At 49.5% G+C, this 19,858-nt stretch overlaps 1 protein-coding gene and 1 long non-coding RNA gene across 10 annotated transcripts; both read left to right on the plus strand.

Moving 5' to 3' along the window:
- Positions 1–31: 31 nt before the first annotated feature.
- LOC116238930 (uncharacterized) lies at positions 32–16,164 on the plus strand. 6 transcript variants are annotated; one of them, XM_090124929.1, is made up of 6 exons: positions 32–889; positions 1,103–1,248; positions 13,661–13,723; positions 13,974–14,060; positions 14,274–14,342; positions 14,441–16,163. In XM_090124929.1, exons 2-6 carry the CDS (start codon positions 1,149–1,151, stop codon positions 15,610–15,612), a joined length of 1,491 nt encoding a protein of 496 aa, XP_089981055.1. In that variant the 5' UTR covers positions 32–889; positions 1,103–1,148; the 3' UTR covers positions 15,613–16,163. The 6 variants fall into 6 exon arrangements, with proteins under 6 accessions (XP_089981055.1, XP_089981057.1, XP_089981056.1 ...); XM_090124931.1 differs by having other exon boundaries at positions 133–1,248; positions 13,977–14,060; positions 14,441–16,164; XM_090124930.1 differs by having other exon boundaries at positions 133–1,248; positions 14,277–14,342.
- A 1,125-nt stretch (positions 16,165–17,289) lies between these two features.
- Positions 17,290–19,750, plus strand: LOC149914853 (uncharacterized). 4 transcript variants are annotated; one of them, XR_016459979.1, is made up of 4 exons: positions 17,290–17,475; positions 17,614–17,804; positions 18,120–18,243; positions 18,730–19,746. It is a non-coding gene; the product is annotated as an uncharacterized LOC149914853 (long non-coding RNA). The 4 variants fall into 4 exon arrangements; XR_016459980.1 differs by lacking the exon at positions 17,290–17,475 and adding an exon at positions 18,351–18,481 and having other exon boundaries at positions 17,534–17,804; positions 18,730–19,750; XR_016459981.1 differs by lacking the exon at positions 17,290–17,475 and adding an exon at positions 18,351–18,444 and having other exon boundaries at positions 17,534–17,804; positions 18,730–19,749.
- The last annotated feature ends 108 nt before the right edge of the window (positions 19,751–19,858 follow it).

The raw sequence follows: 19,858 nt of genomic DNA on the forward strand, positions 1-19,858 counted from the left end.
GTGTGTTGCGCACGTGCAGTTAAGTCGTGAGTCCTCGGCGCTGAGGGGTGCGGTGTTCCTGTAATAACGAAAAATGCAGCGCAGGCAAAGAAAGCGGCGGCAAGTGTATTTCTCAACTCGGGCAGCGGCACGTCGCGCTGCTGGCAGGCGCTGCTTCGGCTCGGTCGGTGCCGTTCCGCGTGGCACAGACGGGGCGAGAGAAGACTCGCAAGTGCCGCTGCACGAAATCGTAGCTCGGTTCGGTACCGCCGCGCCATCGTTGGACAAAGGGCTCCGTGCTGCGAGTGCTGCGGCAGCTCGGGCGCACCGAGCGGCAGCTGGGCATTGCACGCAGCCTGCGGAGCGCACGTGGGCAGGTGGGGATCGGCTGATAAACGGCGCGGGGCTGCAAGCCGGCAGGGAGATGGCTTACGCTGGTACCAGGCAACGGGCGTCGGAGTAAAATCAAGGTCTGAAGAACGTTTGGGTCCTTTTGGAGTTCTGTACGGCAGACTCGACCGATTTCAGTTGAAAGGGAAGCTCTGAGTCAACGAGGGGAGAATTACTGACGTCCTACCGGGATGTGATGCTGGAGGCGGAGCAGCCCGTGGCCTCGCTGGGTTTTTCTCTTTGAGGAAAGCACCGCAGTCACTGCTGGCACACAGGCGTCAGCCTGGAGAAGTTGGATCGGCTCCCTGCAAACAGCCCTTGTGCTGCTGCTCTGCGTGGTGCCAGCAGCTGCAGCACCCAGACGGTGTGCAGGTCACTCCTTTAGAACTTTGTACTTTTCATTTCCCATACACCTTGTTGAAGCCTTGGTAAACAAAGCATCCTAAAGGGAACGTTGAAGAAAATGTCCCTACATCGTTTTCAGAGATGTAAAAGGCGTGCTGGGCTCCAAAGGAAGTCGGTACGTGTAGAGCCAGCGTCATTCAGAACTAAAACAGAGACACGCTGACATGCACCAGTGGGCTCATGCTTGACATCTTGTAAATAGGGTCGAAAAGAAACTGCGAAATGAACGTGTGCAGCCTTCATAGACTCTCCCCTACAAAATCAATGCATTCTGCACAGCCTTCCCAGTCTTCTGTCTGTTGGCAGTTTTACTTTGTTTTTTCTTCAGATCACAGCAGAGTGAGTCTGCCTGCACCAGAAGAAGAGCTGCCTTCATGGAGGTGCAGGTACAGTCGGCCATTGTGGAATTCATCTTGAACCACACAGATGTCCTCTTCTGTTCCAAATCCAGCTCAGTCATTGGAGATGGAGCAGGTGAGTGTCTTCCTCCACTAGTTTTATCTTTGTCAGACACCTTGATCAAATCCAGATCTTCTCCGCGATACCTGAAATATGCTTTTACTGTCGAGTAGACAACAGACTTTTGGGACAGAAGAGCTGCCTTCATGGAGGTGCAGATGCAGTTGGCTGTTGTGGAATTCATCTTGAACCACACAGACATCCGTCTTCCCCTCCAAATCCTGATAGTTACAGAGGGCTGTCTTCCTCCATTAGCTTTACCTTGATCAGGCACCTTAATTCTCATATAGACACAGCCTCATTGTGGAAGACCGTGGCAGGTGTGGTCTTTGAGTCATCTGGTGCTGGACACGTGAAGTAATCTGAATGTGTTTCAATTTTTGTGTATTTTTCCCTGTTTCTCTGATAATTTGTCTGTATTCCTGTATATGGCAGGGATTGCTGGCCTGGGTCCAGAGCTCTGTTCCCTCATGGGCTGTACTCGTTTTGCTGTCCCACCATTTGGGTTGCACGGGGTAGGCCATCCACAGCCAGTATTCACATCCTCCTGGGTCTCGACACACATAGCAGTTAGTAAGAAAGAGCAAAGTCGTTTAATCTTGTCCTGAAGTTATAAATCTGTTCATCCAACCTGTGCCTTGGTCACAGTGGCAACGTGACATTAGCAACGTCATCACTGCACTCAGGTCACAAGCTCTGACAGCAGGCACTGGGGATAATTTCAGAGTGAGGCTGTTCTTCGCATCGGTCTTCGTATCCAGGCACGTGGATGGTGTCTTTTTCCAAATGGACCGTGGTGGTAGACGGGTAAATCCAAGAGTGCAGGATCTGTACAATAAAATTATATACTATTTAATTATTCTTGCAAATAACAGTTGTGGGGACACATTCCTATTTTTCTTGCCCAGGTTTTATAATTAAAACTGTACTGTTGTTTCCTGTAGCTGTTATTTCAGCTGGTTCAAGTGGGTCATTTGGCTTTGTGTTTTAGCTCGATTGTTAATGCTGGTGGATCCAAACCATTGGTCTCCAGGAACAGTGGTGATCTGAGGTGGATCTCCTTTTCTCACAATTGTTTTTAAAACCTGCAATATCAATAATTGTGTTATTCTGTCATGGGATTGAACAATTAAATCTTGTTCACCATTGTTTAGCAGAATTTGATTTATCCTTGATAGTCTGCATCCATTACTCCTCACATGACAGTTTTCTTCCCCAAAAACCCAAAGGAACCCTTTTCTTTTCCTGTTCTTGCCAGAAGCTCCAATTGGCACGTGCCCCATTTACAAATATGTTTAACTCCATTTCTCCCTTTTGCATGGGCCATAAGTCTGAGGCCCTTTGAAGAGCCTTTGTTGCTAATTCAGAGGCAACTTGCTGTTCATTTCCCCTCTCCAACTCTTCCTTGTCACTTTGTATATAAACAGGGTTAAAATTTGTCCTCGATTTGGAATGTGTTGTCTCCAAAAACCGAACAGCCCATTAAACTGTTGTGCCTCATTCTTATTATAGGGTACTGCAAAACCTAAAATTCTGTATCCAGTTTTGGGTAGTATTTCCCACTGCCCAAAATGCCACTGAATTCCTAAAAAATTCACTGTTTAAGACTGCCCTTGAATTTCAGTAGGATGAATTTCCCAGCCTTTCTATTTCATCTGATCCACAACCGATTCCAGCATTTGTTGCACGTCTTCTTCAGTTTCCCTGAGTCAGAGTGTCATCTATGTGATGAACTATTTGCATGTGAGGAGGCAGTTTGGCATCATACAGATGTTCAGCCACTGTTCTGTGGCAAATGGTTGGACTGTGCAGCCATCCCTGAGGCAGTCTAGGGAAAGTATCTTGTCACCTCTGCCATGTGAAGGCGTTCCTCTGCAATTGGGATAGTGAAAAAGTTAGCATTAGCTAAATCAATGACAGCATACCCTGTTCTGGAATGGTTCTGAACTTTTTCTATTAAAGCAACACAACCTGATATAGCTGCTGTGAGAGGTGGGGTGTGCTTATTTAATTCTTTCCGTGACCCATCATTTTTTGACAAACCGTATTGGATTGTACCAAGCTGTAGTAGCTGACTTCAAATCTCCTGCATCCAATAAATCATTAATTGTCCGTGATATCTCTTCATGCCCCCCCAGGGTCCTATATTGTTTCGTTGTCACTATTTCAGTCGCAGCAGGAATCTGCACAGGAGGCATTTTTACTTTTCCACTAAAATTGTCGGAGCACTAATACAATTCTTTATTTCAAAATGGTGCTGACCATTGGGAAGATTCAATGCTAGTCATTTTAGAATCCCTGTCCCCATGATGTATTCTGGGATGGGGACAATCATGACAGGATACAGTCATTGTGGGAGGTTTTCTATTCTCATTTCTGTTTGTACAGCTTCAATCTGTTTCCCTCCCAACCCTGTAATAATTACCAGTTGTCCTTCAAATTCCTTGGGCTTCCCATATATTAAGGAGGCCTCTGCTCTGGGGTCATTTAAGGCTCTTTAACAGTTTGCCAGAACCAGTTTTTTCAAAATATTTGGAGCTCCACGTGGAGACACTGGTCCTGCACCCGTTGCATTGGAGCTTGACTATCATTTCTTTCTTGTCTTTATGTGGAGCTGCTTCCCTAATCTCCTTCCAAGGATACAAACTGGAATATGGTTCCCAATCCTTCTCCCCCAGAGCAGCTGATCCTCTCACACTGGGCCCTCTGTGAGCAGATGAGAAGTTCATTGAGGCTCTAAAGGGAGTGCAGTAGGTGGAATTGTCCCTGAGTCTTTTGCTTTAGAATTCAGCACTTTCTTGCTGGTTTTTTAAACCCTCTCTGTTTATATATCCTTTGTAATTCTGGAATTAGAAAATATCAACTTTATTGTGAGACATCGTGTCTTGTAATAAAGCTGTAAACAGTTCTTTTCAAGAAATCCTATTTTCACTGCCTTTCTGCTCTTCCCTCTTGTCCATTCTCCCCTGCCATCTCCTTCTTTCCCCTGCCCCATTAGCTCTGCTCTTCTTCCCTGTATCCTTTCTTCTCTTCTGCCCTCTCTGTCCTCCCCTCTCATTCATCACACTTCTGTTCTCCTGGCTTACAATTTCCCTTCAACTTTGTGGTGGGCTGCCAGGGGGTTCTGTCAGCAGCCTGGAGTAGGGACAGGGGAGGGAATGAAACAGGAGAGGGACAGGCAGGGAGAGGGGCAGGAAAGGGAGAAGTGTAGGGGTAGGGGCAGGACAAGTGATAGGGACAGGGGCAGGAGATGGGCAGGAAAGGGAAAGGAGAGGGGCAGGGGCAGTGACAGGATAAAGAAAAGGGTGAGGGTAAGTGTGGAAATAGTGGTAGGGTAGGGATAGGGACAGGAACACGGGCAAGGTAAGGTGGAGGATCAGGGACAGGACAGGAACAGGGATGGGCTAAACGGAATGGGGGCAGAACAGGGCCTGGTCAGGGCTGCATCAGGCAGGAGGGGGACTCAAAAGGGGCATGACTGGAGATGGGCACTGCTGGGACTGCTGGCACTGCAGTGGTGAGGATGAAGGGATGCCTGCTGTATTTCCAGGCTCATGAGAAGTAGAAGATCATGGGTATTTCTCTCTTTTTATTTATTTTCTCTAAATAGCTTATTAATTGCTATGAGTAGTGACTTTGGGTAATTAATGCTCTGATTGAGTAATGGCGGTTCCATTTTACCCATAACTTATGCATTTTTGTTTGCAACACCCATTTGTATACTAATTGAGCTAGTAAAGCCTTTTTTAAACAGAATGCTTTGACCAAATCTATATAGGCTTTCTTATTTCTTGAAAGCTGTCCCTCTGCCATTGCATTTACCAGTAAAACCTGTGTCCAGATTTGCTTAATTTGATAGAATGTAGGAATTTGCAGAGGGAAAAATTAACCTTGTCATTACAGGGAAAGAATGCAGGCTTGCTTCAGCTTTTGCAAGATGATTCACCCATACTCCAGAAAATCATGTAAAATGCAATCATGTTTAGATGTCACCAAGTAATAGAAATATTGAGGTTGGAAAAGACCTCTAAGATCACCAAGTCCAACCCCAACCCATCCCCACTATGCCCACTAACCTTGTCCCTCAGTGCCACGTCTCCACGGTCCTTCAACTTGTTCTCTGTGAGTGTGGAGCACAAACAGCCTCGCTGTGCTTTGTCTGTATATTGCCTATAGATCTGGAGGTGGGGAAGGTGCCTCTGTTGACTGCAGAAGGAACTCTAACTGCACAATGCCTGGTTACAGGTCAGCCTCGTAGTCTTGGTGTGTCTGACTTGATTGGTGGGAGTGTAAATCATTGAGGTTTTTATGTTAAGCCCTTACTCTAGACAGGTGCTGTCACAGGAACGGTACCTATGAAGGAATGACCTGTCCATAATGCACATCTCATCAGCACTGCCTGATGCCTTATACTGGGCTGCCTTGTTCTGGAGTCACGTGCCAGATCATGCCAGCACTGTGCGGGGAACTCCTGGGTAACTTGGGTAGAAAATCTGGTTTTGGTGCCTTTGTGTGATGTGAAATTCCCTACCAACCTCTGAAATGCAACTTCCTCCGAAGCCCTACGCTTCTGTCTTCTAAGCTGAGCAGAATGTGGTTCTTGTTTGCTTTTGCAGATATTTGTAACTGTTTGTGTATAATACTTTGATGGCATCACAGACCACCTGCTAGTCCCTGCAGTGCTCAGTGCTTTTCTGAGCTGCAGGCCCAACACTGCAGCCCCATGGCACAACCTCACATCTGGTGATGGTCTGAAGCTGGAGAATCCTGGTAGAATTCCTGGCTCCTGCCCCGCAGAAGGGCTCACAGCTCCAATGCAGCTCCAATGCCCTCAGTGCTGGAGAGGAGGCGGAGCTGCACCCAACCTTATATCTTGTGTGGATCACTGTGTGAGGCCACCAGGAAAGGTGGGCACAGGTGATGCTGCTAGGGGACGTGTGAACGGCATCAAAAGTGACTGCAGAGCTCTCGAGCTGGTAGTCAGGGGCCCAGGGGCCCGGGTGCTGCTGTGGGACAGACGTGAAGAGGAGGGCACTGGTGATGCAATAAAGTCATTGAGTGTGGGACTGGTGCTGGTTGCAGGGCCTGAGGTTCTGTGGCTGGGGAACCTATTTGCGAATTGGTGTCTGTTTGGAAGAGATGGATCCACCTCCCTAAAGGGATGTGAGAGTATTTTCATCGATATGTGAGGGTATTTTCATCAGTAGCGGGGGTCTCTGCTTGGAGGTCTGCTCTTTTGTTGTGTTTTGTTTGCCTTGTTGCTCTGATAGGGGTAAGCAATTCTGTCTTTATTTACTAGCTTGTGCCCCTCCTTTTTTTTTTTTTTTTTTTTTGTATATGTGCAAATTAGGACTCGTTTAAAGCAGCTGTATCTGCTATTGCCTTTGTCTGCAGTTATCCTTCTGGGCTATGGTTACAAGATACCCTTTCTTAAAGGACAAGAGTTATCCTTTTGGGTGGGGGGGGAGTGGTGAAGTCATTCTCCCAGAAGGTGCCTGAGGAATGTTTCAGTATTGTACTGAGGGACACGGTTTACTGGGAGATGTAGATGTTAGGTGGATGGTTGGACTGGATGACCTTAGAAGTTGTTTTTAATGTTGGTGGTTCTATGTTCCTAAGGGTTATCACAATCCAGAAGCGTGCTGTGTTTATAGGTAAGTGCTGAGGGTAACTCTTTTGTGTTAAGGTTTAGGGTTTAAGGTCAGAGGCCAAGTAATCATCTCTCTTATTTCTGTGCACTGCTCATTGAGCATTTGACAAACAGGGTGGTTTTGATTTTTTTTTTTTTTTTTTTTTTTTGGTTTTTCTGATAGTTCTATTGATTTTGGTTTGGTTGGTGGTGGTTGTGGTAGCTAATGGCAATACCATTTGTTTAGTGTAGCAAGGGAGATAACTGAGAAAACAGGAGGGTCTTGAGTGGAAAGAGTGACTGATGACAGTGCTATACTGGAAGGAATAGAGAGGCCGACAGTGGCCGTTGGTGGCTGTGGAGTGATATGAGTCTGTGTCTAAATGGTGGTACTTAAATCTGTGTGAATTCCTTGGAGAGGCTGAACAGTGTGAAGGTGCTTCTACTCATAGCTGTGCATCTCAGGAGTGAAGTGTGTTCATCAGCTTTCGCACCTGATAGTGTTTTGTTTCCTCATGCTGCTTTGCTCTGAGCAGTGTAGAGCTGTCAGGCAGACCTGGGTCCATTTGCCACTACCTCAGCAGGAATGAGACCAGTAATACTTTCTGTAAGTGCATTCTAGTTGAAGAAGGAGCTAGTTTTGGCTCTATAAATAGTGCATTTGAGGGATTTCTGATGGAGGTGGGTTAACAGGACAAGACTTCTATTGGCGACCGGTTTCTGTGACATGGAAAAATTACACTTTGTCTTAGGGATGGAGCATGGGATTTGATTGAATCTTACTGAGAAGGAGGGGAATGGAAAGCCCCTGTGGGTAAGAACACTGTGAGCTGTAGTTTGGGTATCTTCATCTGAATAGGGCTGCATGAAAGGGTGCGTTTGATGTAGGGGAGGAGAGGAAAGCACACTACAGTTTGTGTTGGCTGTAGGAAAAGCACAGAATTTTAGCAGCAGAAAGGCAAATTTAAGGAATGATGCTTGTAGATTTGAAGGTGGTGGTTGGCTGAGCTAAGGTCTTCCTCCAAACAGATGCTCTTCAAATATTTCTGGATTTCTCTGTGCAAGAAACTGATGGCAGAGGCCTTCCACTGAAGCGCAGCCTTGCAGAGAGTCTGAGGAAGAAGGCAGATCTTGAGAAGATACTAAGGAGAAGCACAGATGGCATCAGGACTTGATGTTCTGTCCTCTGGCTGCCACCTCTTGCTTTCTGCAGGCGTTCTTTGACACCTACAAAGCTTTAGTGAGGGTGCATCAGTGTAAAACAGCAGTAACCTATGGAGCTCTGAAGGGGAGCTGTGGGCTTCAGTACCTCAGGAGGGGATGTGCATGCTCTTTAATGTACATGCAGTCTGCTTGTGCAGGAGGGCTTTGAAAGCTGGTACCATGTTTGTGTTTTCAGGAAAAGTGGATATAAACACTTCTCCCTACTGAAAGATTTAAAAATAGAGCCTCTCGTTGCTGCTTACTGGATGTTTTTCATCTTTAGAAACACAGGTGTTTGAATAATGCTGTTTTTCATAGGAGATGTGCCAGAATGCATCTGATGGATTATTTGCTGAAACGTTACTGATATGATAGTTCAGAAAAACTGTGCTGTGAATGTTTCCTAGACTCACATGAGAAGGTGTTGTGGTTTCGTGCTTTTTGTTGTCAGTATTCCACATCAGAACATCATGTGGACCAGTGGGAGTTAACGAGTGAATGTTCTCGTTCTGTTTAGTGCCTTTTGTGGAATCTTTGTAAATCCTGATGAGAGGGGAGGAGGCGGCATCACCAGAGGACCTGGCGGGAAGTGGAAGTTGAGGTGGAGCTGCAGATGGGACCCGGAGCTCTCTCTGTTTGGCTCCGGCTCATCTATCTCAGCTCACCGCAGAGAAAGCACGTGCTTTCCCTCACACTATCGTGGTTTGATTCTCATTTTTTGACGCTCTTGTTTCTCTCATTTTGTTTGATTTAGTTCAATTCAGTAAATTACCCTTCCTCCTCAGATCGTTGCCGTTGTTTTCTCTTTGTTAAAACTATCGCTAGCTCTCTGCCCTTCCCCCTCTCCCAGAGCACACATGGCCCGGGGCCAGCCGGTCATGGCAAACCGTTTGTACCTCTTTTTTTTCCTCTCTCCTTCCTGGGGCCTGTGCCCCCCCTGTCATGGACTTATATCTAAGGATAATCCTGTGACAGAAGGATGGCTGTGAAGATGTTGGCCTTGGGGCAGGAGTTGTTAGGAGCTTTTGAGAGTAGCCTCTAATCATTGACCACGAAAATTAATTGTTAAGCTCTGTGTGCTCAGGTGGGAGCAGAGTGAGGCCAGCAGGGAAGGCTTTTGAAAAATCCCTGTAATCAATCCAGCACAAAAAGATGTTTCTTCTCAGCTAGCTCATAAAATACCTGAAAATCATCATCAGCCAAGGAGGTGACTCAGGTGTGCTTGAGAAGTTCAGATGTGCTTTGTAGATCGGCCTTTGTTTTAGAGTCCTCAGTGGCTGCTTGCTTTGTACTGCTGGCCATTGTTTATAGGAGCAAGAGAAGTCTTGTGTACTAAGAAGAACCTGGTAGTGGAGGGGAAAAAAAATCCTCAGGATTTGGATGCTTCCGTGTGTTACGAGTGATTGTGATACCACTGCTCGGTCAGTTTGAGTGCATGAAACAAGTGTGAAATCTTTTTCTTTTTTATGGAGTAATGTGAAAGGAGTCCTATGGATTTGAGACCTGACTTAAAGTCTGTGGGATTTTCCAGGAGCTGGGGTAAGGGATGAGGCAAGGAAAGTTGGGGCAGGAGGATGATGTGTAGGAATAGGAATGTTTTCCATTTGTATCAACTCCTGCTGTTACCTTTTTGACTTGGGAATGCATGCTTTTTTTTAATAAAGAACAAACTCATTGTGCACCTTGTGAATGAATTCATTCACACCTGTTACTGTTTGGTGTTCCCTACATGGAGCTGCAATTGAAATGGACACTTCTGGTCTGATTGCCAGCCCCTCCCCTCTCCTCCCTGCATGCTCAGATCAGTGAAGTTTGCAAAGCCTGGCTCTTGGTTGGTGAGTTGTGCCCAGCGTCAGAGAGTTGGCTCTTCTCAGCTTGGAGATGCATGTTGTGTTATTTCTGTTGTGTTGACCTCTTGAGCTCCAGCCCTAACTGGGGATCCAAGTATACTAACACAGAAGGAATGGTTGAGATATATGTGAACTTGGATTGGAAATGCAATCCAAGGGCTGCACAAATGTGGGACAGTTCTGAGTGTAAGGAAAGGCATCTGCTGGGTGAGCGCTTTGCTTGGTGTGCATCACCCTGCTAAAGAGCAGGCAGCTGTTGTCTTTGCAGACAGCCACATCCATGGGGATTGGAAGCTTTTTCTGCCTTCCAGCTCTTGGCTGTTGCTCTGAGAGTGGAAGTTCTTGCCCGGAGAGAACCACCAGCAGAAAGGATCCCATGTGTGGCCTCTGAGCCCTTTCAGACAAACCAGCTGGATTAGTGTGTGGCCTGTGACCTTGTTTTGGAGTTAACCCAGCAGGCTTTGCCCAAAGCAGAATGACCTGTGGGCACAGCGTCCAGTAGGTGGAAGTGAGCAACAGCTGAGGACAGCAGCAGCTTGAGCAGTGCTCTTAAGGGAAATCCTCACTGTGAACAAAGGCCCAGAAGAAGAGTAGCTTGTCCCTGTATTCACATAGTAAGGTTTTCCTTTCTGACCTGACTGTTACCTCTCAGGTGGTGCCTACAGTGTGTGATGTGCTCTGGAAGAAGTGCTGATGTTTTGTATTTAACTTTGTCTTTCATCTTATTTTAAAGCTTAGAGGCAACCTTAATTCCTACAATCCTGAGTTTTGTGCCATGAGAGCTCTCCAGCTTCTACCTATGATGTGAGACTGTATTGTGTCTACTTTAAGTCAGGCTTTTTTCCCCTTTTCATTTTAAGATAGGAAAATTAATTTCTCGGTCAGGAAAAGAAGAAATGCAACAATTTTCCCTACACTGCTCAATTGCCTTAGTTGCCAAGTGCTCCTGATTTTTCTTGTATCCTTCAATTCCAAGCCCATATTTTCCCAACAGCAAAAGAATTCAGAAGTAACCACCTACAGTTAAGTAAGCAGTCTCAGTATTTATTTCTTGATTGTGAAATAATGATTGTGGCAATTACTTCAGTTCAGAAGTCACACTTAATTTACAGTGCCTGTTTTAATTTTGACAAAGGTTGCAGTTGCAGCTGACTTCCCAAGGCTGCAGAATGTGGTGGTGGCACAGCCTTCGGCTTCTGCATTTGTGCTAATGCCACATTTCCTCTCTCTGTCTTGCAGGTCAGCTGGTGCTAGATGTGGATGGTATGCCAGTGTGAATGAAGGTCAGTGTAGGAGCAGGTGCTGATGGTAGGAAGAAAGTTCAGGCTAATGGACTCTAAAGCATCTGCCAGTAGAGTACCAGAGAAGGCAGTAGTGATGTTGGGAAGCAGTTGCAGAAGAACACGAGGAGCTCCTCAGCAGGAAGCTACAAACCCCGCTGAGGCTCAGAGCATATGTGGATGCCCAGAAAGAAATGCAGGCCCAGTGTTTGAGCAGTGCCTGGCTGTGGAGTGCTGTGGCCTGAGAACAGAGCTATTCTGCCTTTGCCGGGATGGCTTTCCAAGGAGGACTTGTCTGTCCTCAGAAAAACCAGAGGGCTGACTCATCCAAATGCTTGCTGACTGCTTGGAAGCCCAAATCCTTTCGGCCTCCAATCTGGGGACAGCCTGGGGACATTTCCTGGGTGTGATCGTTCGATGCCTGAGTGAGAGGATGACCCAGACTGATTACACAAGAGTCATCTTAATTTCTCTATTTTTTACTTCAGATAATGCCATTGGGTGGCCCTCATGTTGTTTTCTTAAAATTTGGTACCAGTCCTGGTGACTTTGGGCCAAAGCTCAAAAGGCTGGAACCAGTCTTAAAAGCCACAGCCCCAGTTAGGGGCACATGCCCTGGAGCCTAAAGATGCTACTGGAGAAGCCAGGACTGTCTCTGGGGTGTAAAAGTAGAGCCAGAGAGACTGGCACTGGCCATGGGACCTGAAGCCATAGTCTGAGTGGCCAGCACTGACCCTGGGGATTAGAGCCCCAGCCAGAGAGGCTAGCAAAAGTCCTGGGGCCTGAAGCCACGTCCAGGGAGGCCTGCACTGGTCCCAGGTCCTAAAGCCATAGCCACAGCCAGAGAGGCTGGCACCACTGCTGTGGCCTAAAGCCGAAGCTGGAGAAGCCGGCACTGTCTGCGGGACTTCAATCCACAGCCTGAAAGGCTGACACCGGCTCCAGGGCCTAAAGCCACGGCACAAGAGGCCAGCACCAGCTTCGGGTCTAAACCACAGCCACAGAGGGCTACGCTGGCCCCGGGGCCTGAAGGTGCAGCCACAGCCCGAGAGGCCGGAACCAGGCCTGGGGCACACAGATGTGCCTTCCTGTTGGTTTCTACTGATTCCTATAGGACTCCATTGACCACTCTAAGGCCATACTGGTCCTTACTGCTTTTTACTTAGCTGTACTGGACTTTTCTGGTCCATACTGGTGTGCACTCCTCCCAGTTCCTACTAGTTCCTCTGGGACTCGGCTGACCGCTGCGAGGCCATATTGTGTTTTTATTGGGCTGCACAAGACTCATCTTCAGTTCTCTGTTGCTTTACTTCAATTAACCCCTATTCAATTAACCCCATTCACCCCACTGGGTGGCCCTGGTGTTGGTTTCCTAAAATTTGGATCTGGGAGGTGACCATTCCTTTGCCTGTGATGAAAGCACAGAAGTGATGCAGGCACTCACTGAGGTCACAGTCGTTGCCAGGGTGGGAGTGTTTGTCCCACAGCTGGAGAACAGAGCTGGTGCTGTCGTGAGCGTGCTGCACACGGAGACTGAGCTCTGTGCTTTTCTTGAGAGAGATCATCCTTTGAGAGCCCATTGGAAGCACCGCTGCGATGTGTGTGTGAGCTGGGCACAGCTCAGGCTGAGCAGGCTGACCAGGTGAGCTGGGTTTGGTGCTGGGTGGTTGCCAGGAGGTATCTCAGCAGAAAAACTGGGCTGGGGAGGAGTTCCCAGCTCCAGTGGTGCCCTTCTGAATGGCTGTATCCAGAGGAAACATGTTCTTCTTGAGATTCCATCCCACGATTCAGTGAGGATGATGAAAAGGCAGTTTCCCCTGGAAGCTTGCTGCCAGGCCCCCACCTTCATGTCAGACGTTAAAAAGGAAGCAGAGCGCAGACTTCACAGAGTGCATCTTGTGTCTCACTGCTCCATGGATTGTTTGGTGTGCCATACCCAGCAGGTGTTTCAGCAAACTGCGCTGAAGTCACAGCAGAGGGCCAGGTGCTCAGCTGGGGACATGGATGGTCAGCACACCTGTGGGGGAAAAGGGGACCTGGGGGCACTTGCTGACAGAAGCCATGGCAGTCAGGCACAAGCTGCAGCTAATGATGGGCTGGCAGTTCTTGCAGCCAGCTGATTTCCAGACGTAGCTCTCCTTGAGAGAGTACATTGCATGGCAGAAGAAAGGTAGGACAATGCTTCTTCCTCATGATTTTTCACTTGTTGATACTTTCTGTAGGGTTCCTGTACAAAAGGAGACTGGGATCAAGGCAGTTGAAGATTGCAGTTGCAGTGCTGTAGGGGATGTTAAGTAAGCATCCCTTTGGAGTGCAGGAAGGGGCAGTGAGAAGTGAACTATTAGTTTTTTGTTTGGGCTGTCAAAGTAGCATCTTTCTGCTTTCTGGGGGCACATGGGCTTACTGGACAATACTTCTGCTGCCTGTTGGTGTCTGTGAAATCAATACATGATCTGTTGTTGTAGGGATGGAGCCTGTGCATCAATGGAATGGTGTGGGGCAAGGGGGAAAATGGAAAGCCTCTACAGGTAAGAAGCTCTTGTGAGCTGTGGTGTGGGTACCTGCCTCTAAACGGGCTGCATGAAGGGCTGTGTGTGATGGAGGAGAGAGGAAAGGATGCTGCAGTTCTGTGCTGACTGCAGAAATGGCACAAGGCTGTAGCAGCAGAAAGGCAAATCGACAAAACTGCTCTTGAAGACCAGAAGTTTGTGGTTGGCAGTGCTCAGATCTTCCTCCAAAGAGATGTTCTTCACGTCTGTCTTGTCTCTTTTCTGTCAGAAGCTGATGCAAGCAGCCTTCCTCTGAAGCGCAGCCATGTGCAAAGACAGGGGAGGAGCACAGAGTGTGGCACAGCACCCAAGAGAGGTACAGACACACAACAGGCATCTGGGTTTGGTGCACTGTCTTTCTAGTTAGGCTGTCTGTTCTTTCCTGGGACTGTTCTCATTGCGTGTTGCTTGGGGTCTTAATCCCTGTCCTGATTATAATGGGAACCCAACGATCACCTGAGATCTCTTACTGAGAACATGGTACGGGAGAGCTGGCATTGACCCTTTGGGTTTTTCTTGCTTTTCCCAGCAGTGGTGACCAGCTCAGATGTGCCGGAGGACATCACAGACATCCAGGGTTTGCTCTCTTGGATCAGTGGTGAGTTTGGGGGCTGCAGAGCTGCAGGTGTGTGTTTGCACAGAGTGGGTGTGGGAACCCTATCATCACCATTCTGGGGGATGTTCTTGCATTTTCAGATGTGGCAAGAGCTGCTGAGGTCCCCCATGAGAACCCCAGCAGCCCTGCCCCAGGATGCTTCATCGCTGAGCTCCCTGACAACCCCAGGGACAGCAGAGAGCTCTGCATGGAGGCACAGGCTGCCACCGGGATGCCCACCAACCCCTTCTGGGGGCTTCCACCATCCCCTGGGTTCCTGTCTGAACTGCAGAGTGGGTTGTCGCAGCTGTGCCCTGTTGTGCCTTCAGCGAGTGCCCGGCTCAATCCACTGCCAACCTCCCTGGCTGTCATCACATCTCCCTCAGTCCAAACAGCACAGCCCATCGAGGAGGTGCAGCAAAGGGAGCCCCAAGTGGTTCAGGCTCACTCGCCCCTGTCACCAGTCTCTGTCCCCAGCCGGGTGGCAGAAAAGAAGAACAGGGGCAGCACCAAGCGGGCCAAGCACCCTGTGCCTGCTGGCAACACCCAGAAAGGGGAGAGCTCCCAGCAGGAGCAGCCCACCAGCAGTGCCCCAGCCAAGAAAAGGAAGCTGCTGCCATGCAAAGAAAGAAAAGAGAGAAAAGGCTGCAAACACCTGTGCCAAGTGAAGCTGTCTGGGGCCAGCGCAGGAGCCAGTAGCAGCGGGCAAGTGAGCACTGCCAGCGAGCTGCGCGTGCACTTGTGTGAATCCATCCAGGCCGTGCACCCGCTGGGGCAGAGGGTGACTGTGGTGGGCCCGGTGCGCCAGCCACCCTCTGTGCAGCCCCAACCCCGACCCAGCACTGTCCCTGCTGCCCTCCATCCCCAAGACAGCAACACAGACAAGGCAGTGCCAGCACCTCCAGGCAGCGCAGTGCAAAAGGAGGATGCTGCCAAGAAGATGGCGCCAAGCTGCCTGCGCCCATCCTTGCAGAGGAGCTCACTGCTGCGAAGCAACCCACCATCACAGCTGCACCAGCAGCAGCCTTGGCCACAGCACCCCGTGGACTCTGTGCCCTGCGTGGGGCCACGGGTGGGCAGTGGTGCAGCACCCATAGTGATGGAGGAGTCACTGCCCATCACAGCTGAGCAGCAGCCCAAGCGGGAGCGCATGAAGAAGCTGGCCCAGGAGGAGCGGCGGCGGGCGGCCCAGCAGATGAAGATCGGCCCTGTGCAGTTCCTGCTGCAGCGGGAGATAGACATGGCCATAGCCGACCAGTACGGCTACCCCTAACCCTGCGCTCCTCACCGGCCCCACAGCAGTGGCAGAGTTCCAGAGGCACCACCAGCAGCCCCATCCCTCCTTTCCAGAACTGAGCTGTCCTCCAAAGTCAGCATTGCAGTGGGATGGGACATTGTCTGGGCAATCAACTGTTCTGGGATGGGAATTTTAGGATTATTGTTGTTACTGTTACTCGTTTTCTATGATACGTTATTAAAAGCTTTGTGTTCCCTTTGCTACACCTCTGCCTGCAGTCATTTGTGCTGTGTCACAGCCCCCCAGCTCCCCATGCCCTCCAGGCAGGATGGGATACCACAGATGGCCATGTGCCTCAGCTGCCACCACCAGCTCCAGCCCTCCTCTCTCCCTGCAGTCCTTTGTGCAGTGTGATGCAGAGGATGTTTCACACAGCTCTCCTGCACTGCCCAGCACTGTGAATTGCTGTGGGGATGGGCAGCAGGCATGGGCAGATGGAGGGGAATTGCCCTGGTTCACTGTGGCCAGCAGAGACTCCAGTAGGGACAGTTCCCATGGAGGGCGGAAGCAGGGGTAGCTGGGCCTGCTGTGTGGATAGGCATAAAGATGTCTCTTATGTCACGGCTCTTCTGCCCCCACACTTTTTGGGTCCTGGCAGTTTTGTCTTCAGGCAGGGACCCAACCAACTCTGTACACACAGAGTAGAATTTTCATCTGGTGGCTGGTCACAAGTGCTGTTGCCCCAGGCTTGGTACTGGGGCCGCTCCTATTGAACACCTTTATCAGTGATCTTAATGAGGGGATTGAGTGCACCCTCAGTGCACCAAGTTGGGAGGGAGCGCTGATCGGAGCGCTGATCTGCCCAAGAGGAGAAAGGCACTGCAGAGGGACCTGGATAGACTGGATTGATTGCATGGTTGGGTTGCGGTTGGATTTGATGATCTTGAAGCTCTTTTCCAACTTGAGCAATTCTATGATCCTATGATGCTATATCCATTCCATCCCATACCCAGAGCTTATCCCATATCTGTCCCATTTCCTGATATCCCATATCCATATCCTCACACCCAAATTCCACATATAAGTATGATGTGGGGCTGTAGGAGGGCTACTGGGGGAGTAACACAGTTCTATGGGGAGTGTATAAGGGGCAGTGGGAAGGCCATAGGAGGGTTCTAGTGCGATATGGGACTATAAGGGGCAGTGGATGGTCTATAGGAGGATTATAGGGTGATATAGTGCTATAGGGGGTCGATGGGGCCATAGGGTGATAGGGGGCTATAGGGTGGGCTAGAAGGGTTGTGGGGCTAGAAAGCTCCCCCCTGCCTTTAAAGGGTTAATGGGACTATAGGGGGTTGTGGTGGGCTGTGGGGAGGTCTATAGGATGATAGGGGGCTGGGGACGGTCTATAGAGAAGGTTGCTATGCTATAGGGGCTTGTGGAGGGGACATAGAGGGGCTTAGAGGGGCAATGGGGGAATATAGGGAGATATGGGCCTATAGGAGGTGTATGGAAGATGTGATTCCATAAGTTACTGTGTGGGGCCATAGGGTGATGGGGGCTGTGGGGTGGGCTATAAAGGGGATCCTGGGCTAGAAGGCTCACCCCTCCCCTCCCATTCCCCCATGGCTTTAACCTATCCATAGCAGGGTGGCTTAAATGTCAGTCACGAAACTTAAATGAGAATTGAAGTTGTATTGGAATAGAATAGGATTGTTTTGTGGTCTTAAATCTGAAACATGTTTTCTCCTTGGGCTTCAGGTACAGATATTGTTTAATATTTACTTTGGAGAAGGTTTCACTATCCAGTGTCCTGATCAGAAAGAAAGAAGAAGGGTTTTGGAGGACTTAATCACAAGTGGAGCTGCTGCTGAACCTCCACTTACAAGAAGCAAGCAGGTGAGGACATTGTGCATCTCAGCCTTTCCTCACTGCAGGGTACCAGTGATTCAGTCTGTGCTTTGCGGTGATTTTCCACCAGCACTTCTGCTTGTATGTGAGCACCAGGCATCCGCTAATGCTGTCTGGTGGCTTTAGGCTGGGCAGACACGGGAAGCACTGCCTGCAGCAGCAGCAGCTGAGCTCCGTGTGCCAGAGGAAGGAATGCGGCGTCTGGAGGAGCAGGAGGAGGAGACCCTGTGTGACTCTGCGTGTTCTGCAGGGCCGTTCCTCACAGACTGCCGCTGACAGACGTTTGGGGCACTGCAGAGCCTGTTGGTGCGGAGGAGGTAAAGCGGTGTTGGTCTGTAATGCCGTTTGATCTGCGTGCATGCAGGATTTCCCTGTGTTTGTAGTTCTCAGAGTTTGTGGTCCAGGTTTTGTTCAACGATGTCAGACCTCCGTGTATCTTTCATCCCCCTCCAGCTGGTTCTGAAGAGCCCTTCCATTTTTGAGAAGGCTGCGGGTTTAGTTCAGCATCTCCTGATGTGTCACACAGATTCAGGGCTTTCAAGAAGTCTTCTTTAAAGTATTGAAGATGGTGAATTCTGCTAGACAGAGCGCTTCTCTAATCAAACCTCTTAACCCCAAGGTTTGTTCTGCAGGTCCCAATGACGGCACAGGCATTAAACAGCCCAGAGCTCGTCACTCAGGAGAGGCTGCGCACTGCGCTGTGAAGGGAGAGATGGAGGAGGGGTTTGAACAGCGTTGCATAGGAATGGAAAGCTGGTAAGAGAAGAGGGGTGTGTTCTGAGAGTGAGGGCTGTCCAGCTCATCTCTGTGTTCCAGCAGGAAATGCAAGGCAGAGCTCTCTGCTCTCTGTTCTTTCTTGCAAGGTTGCTGCCCTTCAAAGTGCACTGTGGATGAGCAGTGCGATCACAGCCCAAGGATGGCAGCAGGAGATGCAGCACAGCCCTCTCCAGCAGCAAGGTGCATTGATTCATCTTGCTAATTCTTGAAGTAGAAGGTGTGTTTAGCTTCCAGAGTCGGTGGCTTGATAGCATGTTTTGAAGGATCTGGGGCTCTTCCTTTGTTACTTACATTCTGAGGCAGTGAAGGAGTTCCCTTGCTCTGTAGGAATGGTTCCTGTGCAAGGGCATGGTCGTCTGCCTGTAGCAGATACTAAAGGCGATGGTTTTGTGACTGCAATTATGGAGTTGGCTTTTTAATGGCAGTTGCACCCTGCTAACGTGCAGCTCTTTCTGACACATGCAGGGGACAGGCAGCGGTACTGCAGCTCCTCTGGCAGCTTTGCAGCTACGTCAGGAAGTAGAAGATGTGGATTTGAAAGAAGAACTCAGTTACTGGGACATTCCTCTATTCTTCCCCTAGCTGTCCCCCTGCCTCACTGCAGATCTACCTTGCATTCCTGTAGGTTTCCCTTCCATCCCCCTGGCTGCCTCTTGCTTTCCCCAAGGTAACCCTTTACCTTCCCATGACAGCCCACATATAATTCCCTCATACCCCCATAGCTCCCTCAGTTTTCCCCCAGCAAGACCCCCATAGGCACCCCATAGCCCCTTAATGACCTCCTCAGACATGGTATTTGTATGGGGACTGCTGAATCATGGCCCGAACCTCTGATTGATCACCTGAGGCAAGCAATGAGTCAGCCATGGGAGCACAGGAGTATGGGAGCATTTGGAGAAGATATGGGGATGTGGGCCACAGGCTGCAGGAGCAGAGTGCTGCGCAGGAGAAGGCAACGTGTGAGGTAAAGGTGGGACTTGTGGGTGTGGGGACATGGGGTGGCATGAGGATGTAGGGGGTCTGGGGACATGGGGGGAGGGGTTTGGGGTGAGAATGGGGGATGCGGGGTGATGTTGGACAGCATTTATTGATTTCTTCCTGAGAGGGGATTGGGGTTCCCTGAGGCCCAAAGGTGGGGCCCTGATCCATAACCCCACATGACTCCAACTTTGGAGTTCTCCCATAGGTGTCTTTTAGCCATCCCACAACTTTGTAGGGCTTCCCCACATCCCAGCAGATCTCCCCAGTGCCCGTGGGGTATGTAAGAAACGCTCTCATCACTGCTGTTCCATCAGGCACAGCTCTCGGTGCAGCAGCAAAGCTCATTTCCTATTGCCCTGATGATTTCCAGCAGCACACAGCTGACACACAGAGCCATGCTGACCACAGCAGGGTGCGGCTTCTTGTTGCAGAGTTTTGTAGCAGTGGGTGACCGTGCAAAAGGAGAATCCCACCGCTGATGTTTTCCATCCTTCTCCTTCTGCACCATGATGCATTCCTTCCTCCCCATGCTGCGCTGCCATCAGAGTTCTTTGTCCATTTCTCAGGGCTGTTGCAGCAACTTCTCCAAATCCTGATGTTGGAACAGTTTTTT

The sequence above is a fragment of the Phasianus colchicus genome, chromosome 26 (assembly GCF_987193195.1).
Source record: "Phasianus colchicus chromosome 26, bPhaCol1.hap1.1, whole genome shotgun sequence".
Taxonomy (NCBI): Eukaryota; Metazoa; Chordata; class Aves; order Galliformes; family Phasianidae; genus Phasianus; species Phasianus colchicus.

Bases quoted from the DNA above. Each gene is read 5' to 3' on its own strand.
- LOC116238930 (XM_090124929.1), top strand. From the start codon at position 1,149: ATGGAGGTGCAGGTACAGTCGGCCATTGTGGAATTCATCTTGAACCAC. The intron at 14,061-14,273 runs GTACAGACACAC...TGCTTTTCCCAG, and splicing joins TGGCACAGCACCCAAGAGAG to CAGTGGTGACCAGCTCAGAT. The intron at 14,343-14,440 runs GTGAGTTTGGGG...TTGCATTTTCAG, and splicing joins TTTGCTCTCTTGGATCAGTG to ATGTGGCAAGAGCTGCTGAG.